The sequence below is a fragment of the Corvus brachyrhynchos genome, unplaced genomic scaffold (genome assembly GCF_000691975.1).
Source record: "Corvus brachyrhynchos isolate BGI_N302 unplaced genomic scaffold, ASM69197v1 scaffold21, whole genome shotgun sequence".
Lineage (NCBI taxonomy): Eukaryota > Metazoa > Chordata > Aves > Passeriformes > Corvidae > Corvus > Corvus brachyrhynchos.
The window spans coordinates 1,911,146-1,921,184 of record NW_008236924.1 but is presented as its reverse complement, the minus strand read 5'-3'; the positions used below and the strand labels follow the sequence as shown (position 1 = coordinate 1,921,184).

The following is a 10,039-nucleotide window of genomic DNA, read 5'->3' as shown; positions in this document are numbered from 1 at the left end:
CTATTCCTGCAGCTTTACTGTTCCCACAATAACACAACAGAGAAATACCTGCGAGCTCGGCAGCTGCAAGGCACACACCCCACACCCAACGAGAGCCACACGGGGACAGGGATCAGACAAGAATGGGGAGAACTTCTCCAGGGGAAATAACCCTTCCCATCCAGCGTGCAAGGCCCTGCCCAGCAGGCCCCACAATAACACAACAGAGAAATACCTGCGAGCTCGGCAGCTGCAAGGCACACACCCCACACCCAACGAGAGCCACACGGGGACAGGGATCAGACAAGAATGGGGAGAACTTCTCCAGGGGAAATAACCCTTCCCATCCAGCGTGCAAGGCCCTGCCCAGCATTCCACACCAACACAACCTTGTTAAGGATGATGTTCAGCCTCTCAGATTCGCAGTCCACCACCACCAGCCTTTCTTTCTTCTTCTCCAGCTCCTGGAAGAGCATTCGGTAGCCCTCCTCTGTTGTTGTCAGGATGTTGACAGCTGTCACCTGCCAGTTCTTCTCAGCTGCAGTGTCCAGCACTTTCTGCAGGACTGACAACCCTATGATGGGAAGAGAAGGGGGAGAGCCAGGTTTTAGTTGTGCAATGGCATCTTTCCATCCTCCTGACAGCCTGTGTAGCTGCCTCCAGCCAGGCTGGAGATGGAGTCATGAGAGTGCAGCAGAACTACAGAGAGCAGCTAATAGTCTAGATCTGACCCAGATGGGCTAGGATTAATGACTCCTGCTTTTTCTGTCTCAGCACAGATGATTCCAGGCCTAATTTTCCTTTGTAATCAGCAGATCAGTCTCGTTGATCAGGCCCTGCTGTGGGATTCAGATAAGAACTCTAATCCCCATCTCCCTGTCTGTCCCATCCCAAATAACTTGATTTCTCTTACCCATCGTTTCCTTCTCGACTTTGATCTGTTTAGGCTATGTGCCCCTAGGGGTAGGGACACCCTCAGCTACCACAGCACACAGTCATACTCAGCATCCTTCTCTCTCAGCAGCATCTCACCTGGAGATCATTACTTCTAGAATTATGTTGCCTAAATTATACACAGAACCTTCCAGAGGAGACGCACACAGCAATTCTCTGTCCTTTTGGGGTATTCAGCATGCCCATGCCTCATGATAACAGAAAGCAGCTGGGATGCTTTCATACCTTCTCCTTGCTTCTAAAGCCCATCCTGTCCCTTCAGGGGATAATTATAACTTCCAAGACAGGGATGTGAATCACCTTACCTCTGCCCTATCCTCCACTAGTCTGCTTTGCTTGCAGCCTCTAAGCCTGGAACTTTAAAGGCATCTGAGAGCTGGGAAAACTGAATCATGGAGCAATGAGCTCTCTGGCCCTGTTCATGGTTTAGAAAGTTAGATAATATCTTCCATTACCCCACAAAGCTTTTTGCTCTTTTATATAGAAAACTGACAGGCAGTGAACACAGGGAACTTGGAGTTTTCCAAGCTGTCTGCCACAAACACACATTTCACACCTGGCTGTGGGCTTAGGTAAGACCTGAGCAAGTGTCTGCTCATGTTTGTAAACTTGAAACTCAGTGGCCTTGAGTTTGACAGACCAGTTCAATATGGGACCTACTGAATAGAAACAATTTCCCCACTTCAAATTCAAAACCATTTGCACATCAAGTATTTCCCTGGTGTTGATGGGGCTCAGACCTGACCCCGTGAACACACACACACACACACACACACACACACACACACACACACACACACACGGGGTCAGGCTCATCCTTCATTTAGATCAGTGCCCACCTTCAGCAGAAAGGGACATTTAGAAAAAAACAGAGCACAGGGAAGGCATAGGGTGACTCAACCTCCAGCAATTCACAATTTTGGAGGCAAAGACTCCTTCCAGACCACTGTCTTTAACTGCCTGGTAACCCCTCCCACACAGCTGCCACTTACCCCGGTCAGCGTCGTAAATATACACGAACTTCTGCCAGCTGTAGTGCTCGATGACGCTGATGAGGGCATCCTGGAGCTCTGGGCGGAGCTGGAGGACAAACTGGTTGGAGGTTTCGACGGGGAAGCTCGGTGTTATGAAGCAGACGTGGAGAGCCCCGCAGAAAGACGTGAGCATGTTGACGGTCCTCCTCTCATAAAACCCAAAGATGGCATAGACGCCCTTGGAGAACTGCGAGCAGACTGCAGGAGCAGAGAGAAAGGTCGTGAAGGCAGAAGTTCAAGGAGGTTTCTCAGCAATGTCACCAAAATAAACCTTTTCCCTGAGATAAGCTGTGGGCTCTCTCTGGACTAGATAATTTTCCCTCAAGGGGGTGGGTTGGTGAAAGCAACCTGTGAAGAACAGGGCTTGTGGCCTCCACAGACCTGCTTTACTTTTGATAAGCAGAAGTGACTCAGAAGAATGAAACCAGTGTCCCTAGGGCTCTGCTGAAGATTTTGCTGCTTCTGGGTTATCTGGACATGGGAACCCCTCGGCAGAAAGAGTCTACTGAAGCCCTGGATGCATTCACAAAGCAGAAAGAAGGCCTTTGCACAGCTTTGTGGACAATGACTCCAGAAGGAAACCCTGGGTTTAACCTCAGGAGGTGAGGAAACCACTCTGAGAGGGCATCTCAGCAAAGGTTCACCAAGGTTCAACGCTGTCACAGCCCCGCTCCAGGGGGATCTGTCCTGGGGCATGAGCTGCTGGCACTGAGTCGGAGCCTCTGACACTGGGAGTGTGTTGGTTCTTGGGAACACAACTTTGACAACTTCTGGTTTCCTCACAAAGCCATGGAGACAGGGCTGTGTGCCCAGTGAGGTATCAGCAGTGTCCTGGGAGGTCTCTACCAGGAGGGTTTGCTGGGTTCCCTGGCAGGTGTCTGTCTGTCTTCAGCCCCTGGTGCTGCGCTGTGCAGGGAGGGCTCCCTTAGGTTGGAGCCCTTCTCTGGAGAGCACTTAATGAGATCGTGGGAGCTGCTGGGAAAATGCCTCAGGAGCTCAGTGAGGTAGACAGAGTTCACACTTTGGGTTGTAAAATTCAGCCCCTGGGACAGTCAGACTCATTTAATATCACCCCTGTTTATGGCACATCCCAAGTTACCATCAATAAATCTCCAAGCTGGAGGTGGTGGCAGTGACAGCAGTTTTCCTGTGTCAGAACTCTTGGCACTCCTGTCTCCTCCTCTTGTCACTCTGACTCTGAAGACCTTTGGCTGTGACATTTATACTGACTCGACACTTCACACATCACTCGCCCGCCCTCCCAACCCAAGTGCAGGCTGAGGAGTTGGATGTGACATGCTGGGGTCCCCTGGCAAGTGCTCTGAGGTGCTCAGGACTCCCCTGACCTGGTTTCTGCTGGTAATTGAACATTCTGCATGTGTGGCTGCAGACAGGCTCGTAAGCATGAGCTTCTTGCATCCTTAGCTGGGCTCCATGCGAGCTCTGTCCCTCCAGCAGGGACCCAAAGTAAATCCCGGCTGTCTTGCAGCCATCCTGGAAAAGATTGCCTTGTTCCTCACTTCTCTACTGCCAGCACCAAACATTCAGAGGGAAGAGCAAGAAATTCTGCTTCCCACTGTGCAAAGCAAGTCCCTGCTCCCATCTCACTCCCAAAACGAAGCAGCCAGGCTTCGTGCTGGTGCTGAGAGCTGAGAACGGAACCACACAAGACAGATGAAATTTTTTCCTTTCTTTTGGAGCTGAGCCCAGTTTTTGGGCATCCCAGTCCCTCTGTTTGTTCGCAGGGTCACTCATCCTCTTTTCACTGATTAGCACCTGTGATCTCAGCATTTTCCTCCCACAAGGGAATTTGCTGTTCTGCAGGGCAGGGACACCTCACAAAGCCCGAAGCGAGACGGAAATAACCCCCTCTTCTCTTTATTTTCACAGCAGTGCCTCTCTTTGCAATCAGCAATTGTGTCTGTATCAGCTGGAGTCACTGCCCTCATCATGAGACTGACACATTCAGGAAGAAAAGTAGCAGATATGGATAGAAATAGTCTGAGCATTGTTTCCATGTGACTGGAGCAGTGGGTCTAATGAACGGTGCGAGATACCATATGTAGGAGATCAGAACGTGATCTCCGGGGACCCAGGCTTCAGCCTCACTGAATGATTAAAGAGACATTTTCGGGACAGCTGAACAATCCAGTACAATTAATAATCCAGACAATAAACTTAGTTGGCTTGGTTTGTTTTGTTTCAGAAAAGGCATGGCTTCCTTGGATTTTCTTTTCTATTTGAAAGGAATCTATCATTTTTAATTTTAATTTTTTAACTCTGTGGCTCAGTCACGCTCAGGCATCCCTCCTACACTGTTCTGAGACATCATCAGTGCCAGCATTTGAAACAGATTGTACCAAAGACAGCTGGGAGAGTGAACACTCTTTATCATTAGTAAGTTTGGAAAGAACCCTCATTTGCTTTGTACTTGCAGGCTAAGAGGGGCTGTGGACAAGGCAGATAATTTGCAAAAAAGAAAGGCTTGCCAAGGGCTATCTCCCAAATAAAAACAAAGAAACTCTTGTGTCAGTTAATCTGGAGAAATGAAGAGTGAGAGCTGCAGCCACCTTTCTGGGACTGAACTTGGCATAACGTAAAAGCAGTGGCTGCAAACTTATGCAGATCCCAGGGCTATTTTAAATTACAGATGCTCCAAATGAATTTACACAGCAAAACTTAAATTACTTTCTCGTTATTTAATACACTAAGAGATTGCTGGAACTTCTTTACGTTTCCTTTAATCATTTTATGAAGCAAATTTGTTAATCTGTTCTCATTTGATTGCTGTGCATCTTCCTAATAACATACTACTAAGAATTGTAAACCTTAAGTAGAGGAAACAAATATTTTAAGCTCTGTTTGTTTTCGTAGGGACAAGCAGTCACTAGCCTCCAACTGATGGTTTTCTGAAAAGATTAAGAAACATAAAAGAGATGAAGATCATGCTGGAATGGAAGGTCCAAGAAGTTGAGCTCTCCTGGTCCATTGGCTGGTGACATCATCACCCATTCCAAGCCTTGTGCCAGCTATCTGTGAGCAGCTGGCTGGCCCCAGCCCAGCTTTTCCTGCAGAGGAGAGCTGCAGTCAGCCTGGAGACCAGCTCCAGCAGCTGAATTTGGACAGCTCCACCTCAAGCTCGTTCCTGCAGGCAGAGATCTGGGTGAAATCCAACAGCGTAAGTGTTTGCCTATCCCAAGGTGTGAGCACGAGTGAGGAGGGTTTGCTTGGATGCAAATGCAGAGATCTGTGACTGTTTGCATGTGCTGTTTGTGGCCTCTGGGCTGCACAGCGGGAAAGGACAGAGAACGTCAGTTCTGGGCTGTACCTGTGCTCATATGTTACATTGAATTTGTACTTAATTACAGAATAATTTCCCTCTAAAGTAGCCCTTGGAAAATACAGATCATAACGATTGATAATCATGGCAACTACCACTGTGTTCTCCCTGATTAGTCTTGTTTAATTGATCAGTCTGGGATTTGTGGCCGGGACATTCCCAGTGTGTGCTGCACCTGGCCACATGGACACCCCATATCCCTCCTTCTCCAGGCACAGGATTTCTTCCTGAGATCTCTAGTGCTGTTCAACAAGGAAAATTAGGTAAAAGCAGAGGCATTAACTAGATTGTAATTTGTCATGCTGGAGAGAAAATCCAGTGACAGCCACCTGCTCTCTGCACACAGCTCTGCAGAGTGTCTGTTGCAGCCAGGTGAGGTGAGAACTCATCTGGCCGCTCTAAAAACATTTCTAACTTACAGCAAAAATCAAAATAGTTTGTAAGTTAGTTAAAAAGTGACTGATGTGGTAGAACAAGCAGGGGAGGCTGCCCTCTCTCCCTGTGGAAGGGAAGCCACTGCAGAGCCATTGAATTCAGATGAGGAAAAAGCATCTGTGATTCACTCATTCTTGGAATCCACAGACTCTAGAATTTCTAGTCCTGCAGTTTTTCTCAAAAGTTCTCTTTTCATATGGAAATACTCAAGGTAAAGAATGCACATCAGAGAGAAAAACTGATTTTACTGAAAGTACACACAGGAGAGGGCACCTTCTAGGGAGCTGAAGAGAGGCAGCTCTGGCCACTTTTGCAGGTGCTTCCAAGAAAAAGAAAAATACATCAGTAAATACATTGACACTCACAACTTTAAATTGCACATTTTCTCTGTGGAAGAGGAAAGCAAAAGAGGTGTTTTGAGTCTATAAAAATTCATGGTGGAATTTTCTTTTGGCTGCAGCTCTTAACCAGAGTGAGTAGATGAACAAGACTGATTTCTGCATTTAGGAGAGTCAGAGGTATTTTGCAAGTGGGGTTTGACCTAATCCACATGAAAGGCAGATGTCAGATAAAACAGACATCTCTTTTAGGTTTTGGTTAAAGAAGATAGCCCAAAAAGTTTCTCTCAGAAACCATCACCACAAAGAGGGGCTGAAACAATCTCAGCATTTGAGGGAGGAGGAAGGGCAAATGGGTTGCACAGAAGGATGGAAATGAGGATTTGGTCTCCAGCAGCGAAAACTGTGCATTCTGCTGAGAATCTGCAAACAAGACTGCAAAAAGGGAACTGCTCCCCAGGGACACAGCTGGGGAGGAAGCCTGGTAGGAGATCCTGGGGACTGCTCATCTGCCGTTTCATTTAGAAGCAGAATTTTCACCATTTCACTGAGTTTAAGACTAGAAAGGGACATTAGATCATTTCTACTGACTTCTTGCATCTCATGGACTATTAAGTTTCACCCAGCTACCCCTGGAGGGAGCCAATAATATGGCTTAGTTGACTCTTAGGAGATTCAGCTGCTGCATGTGCCTCTGTCAGGGAACAGAAGTAGCAGAGACAGTGCTAATACCCTAAGCCACAAGAGCAGTAAAAAACCTGATTAAATGAAATATCCCCAGATGTTCCTCACAAATGATGTGTGTTCTCACTTGCAAGAGGGGACAGAAACCCCTGATGGTCCCTGCCAGGTCTCAGAGGCCTTCCTGAGCCTGGAGAATATCATGGCATCTAGGAGGGAAGACACTGCACCCTCTCCAGGAAAGCTGTTCCTACAGTGCTGAGCTGGAGATGTGACCAGATTATTCCCCATAGCCCAAACAAACAAAAAAAGAGAAAAATATAGAGTTCAAGATAAGAAGAAATCTTTGAAACCACTCAGCCCAGCACACACCAGAATGAACAAATGCCTTTTAAAAATTGCAAGATAAGTGTGGCCAGATTTTGAGGCCACACAATTACAATAAAATAGTGATCTCAGTTATGTCAGTTATCCCCTGCAATGCCTGCAGCCCCAATATCATCTTCATGTGCCCAAGCCTCCTGGGACACAGAACCAACACCCTCACCAGCAGCAAAACATACTCATTGACAACAGTGGTGTCAAGAAGCAGTTCCCACATGCTTCCCTTTGCTCACTTGGAGTGTGTTTGTGCACATGTGGGAAAGAGGAGGGAGGATATGCATGCATAATTAATTCTTAGCATGCCCTGCCTGGAGGCGACCCTCACATGGTGATGGAGAACCTGACATCAGGTTGGCAAAGCTGGTGGAGTTCCAAGGAAAGAGCACTGGTGTCTGCTGCAATTAGGATCAGCTCAGCTCTCCTCCCGAATGTTTGTCCTCACAGCTCTCCACTGTGGCGTAGGTGCCAGAGCGCATCTCTTCAGCACATCCCAACGACAGCATGTTCCCACAGATTTCTGGAGCAGGGGAAAGCCAAACAGATTCTACACTCCCCCATTGTTCCACTCATGTATTTAGCTGACAGCAGATATGTCCCACATATTTGATCAACTGCAAATCAGGTTGATGTGATATCACAAGAAATGCATGTTTTTCTTTCAAATGCATAAAAGGCACAGAAGGGTGCTCCCTTCCATCATTTCCCTGCACTGCAGCTCGAATGATCCTGGAAGCTGGAAAGCAGTGTTGGTTTTACATAAAGATCTGCTTTCCTTCCCTCATATTTAAACAATAATCTGTGACTGAAGAGCTGCTCATAAATGCATATGCTGATAGCTTCAATTTTTTCAGTTAAGTTTTCCTGCTTGACAAATGGTAAGTTTCCTTTAAGATCAAATTGGATTTGGGGTGCTTCTTTCTCACATGCTGCTGAGTTTTAGGAAACAGAAATAGCAGGGTGGTCTGCTCACCAAAAATGATCAGCATGGACTCTCAGTCATTTAAGTTAACTTTTGAATTAAAATCCTGGTGGTGGAAGATACAGTCATGGGGAGTTGACTTTAATCTCTCTAAGGGACCAGCTGAAGATCCTCACCCTTCCACTTGTGTACCTCACATCTTGAAACCTCTTTTTATTTTTCTACTAGACTCTTTGAATGCAGTTCTTATCCAGTGTGACTACAAAACAGGAGAAAAAAATCCAAATATCAAAGGTCTTAATGAGGTCACTGAAATTGTTGAATAAGGAAAGAAGGAAAATGATGATGTTTGTCAAGATTCTACTTGCTTTATTTGTTTTTAAAAGTGTTTTTAATTTTGGATTCCTTATACTTTGTTGAGTCATATGAAACCAAGAATTAAATATATTGAAGGGTTTACAGTCAACACAAACTATTTCTGAGCACTTTTAATAGGAATTAGATGCAAATCCCCTATGCGCAAGACACTGAGATCAGAAGCATCCTTAAGAGGGTCTCATTTCTTCTGTGGGTAGAATTAAGTTATTATTCTAATAGGGACAGTTTGGTTAATGAGGGTCCTGTGGTTAATGTGTAAGGAGAAATGGGTCCATTGCCATCTCTGTTTCACATTTGTTATTTAATCATGATTTGGATCTTTGCTTGTGAGGCAACTGCTTTTCTCTGAGCCCATCTGTTCCAGTCCCTTCGCTCAGAGGCTGACTCCTGCACCATGCTCATATAGACCATTTCTGAGCTGGAAACACTGATGCCATGCTCTCAAGCTGTGTAAGGTTCTTGTTGTCTACTTCCTTCATCTCTCCAGTGTCCCATACCAGAGCCACAGCTTTTCCACAGCACTCCCTGCTTTCATAGCTTAAAACCAGAAAAGACGTGCAGAAGGGCTCTGGTGCCTGGAAAAGACTCGGCATTTTTCAGCTCTAATAAAAGATCTGACCTTTCCACCTTGCCTCATTGTTCAAATGGGAGTGTTTCCCTCCATGCCAGTCTGTCTCATTTCTGGGGGACAGCTAGCAAACCCATTTGGGATACAGCCTTCTGAGAGCATTTTGCGGCACATTTTGTCTTTGAAAAATCATAGAATCACAGAATGGTTTGGCTTGGAAGGAACCTTAAAGATGTGCCAGAGCTGTCTGACACCGTTATCAGGTCTGCTGGGCACTCTGGTTTTTTACTGTGTCCAGAAAGAACCCTGCAGAAGATGCTGCTCTGCTGAGTTCCCTTGGAGAAGCAGGAGATCTGCAAAACCAAGTGAATTCTCCTAACCCACAGCTCTCACCTCAAGCTCCCCTGCAGCTACTCTAGAGGGAAGGAGTGATCCCTCAGAGGGCCCCCAGCTGCAGATGGATGTTCCTATGGGACCCACGGACTCAGGAAGACCAGAGATCCCTGCTCTCATCTAACCATCTGCAATGAAATTGAAAACTCATAATTTGTCCTGATTGAACTCTGTGTCTGAAGCAGAGACATAAATATTAAAGCAAGATTACTACAAATGAAAAAGTGACAGCGATATTGTAAAAGGAGATGAGGAATGAGGGTTGAACCAATTTTCCTTCTGCTTTTTTATTAGATGGCCTTTTGTACTACATTGGTGCTTCTGAAGATAGTGCTGTACAGGGAAAACGAAGTACAGGATCAGGGTGTAAGATTCTGCTGGGAAGCATGAACAACAACAGAGGAAAAGAACAAAGCACCAAACCCCCAGCACGTTTAGACAGTACACAGCACGCTGTTCTTAGTTCACCACAGCATTTAGTTCTGGGCTGTAAGTGCTGAATTATTAAACCAGTAAAAAGAGGGGAGTGAGGAGTGGGAGGGGGGGAGATAAGCAGTAGCAGAAAGCAGATGTGTCACATAGAGAAGGTCTCGTTGCAGATGGAATACATTTTGTCTTCAATAGCTTCTTTTCTTT

The 10,039-nt window shown here is 46.2% G+C and overlaps 1 protein-coding gene across 3 annotated transcripts in view; it reads right to left on the bottom strand.

The window, feature by feature from the left end:
• Positions 1-10,039, bottom strand: part of GRIA1 (glutamate ionotropic receptor AMPA type subunit 1) — a 120,562-nt gene that overhangs the window by 62,628 nt on the left and 47,895 nt on the right. For all 3 annotated transcript variants that reach the window (XM_008628938.2, XM_008628937.2, XM_017728125.1), the window contains exons 3-4: positions 1,926-2,165; positions 369-553 (exon numbers count right to left, since the gene is read on the bottom strand). In XM_008628938.2, coding sequence (XP_008627160.1) covers positions 369-553; positions 1,926-2,165 — 425 coding nt within the window. The remainder of the gene's footprint in view (positions 1-368; positions 554-1,925; positions 2,166-10,039) is intronic.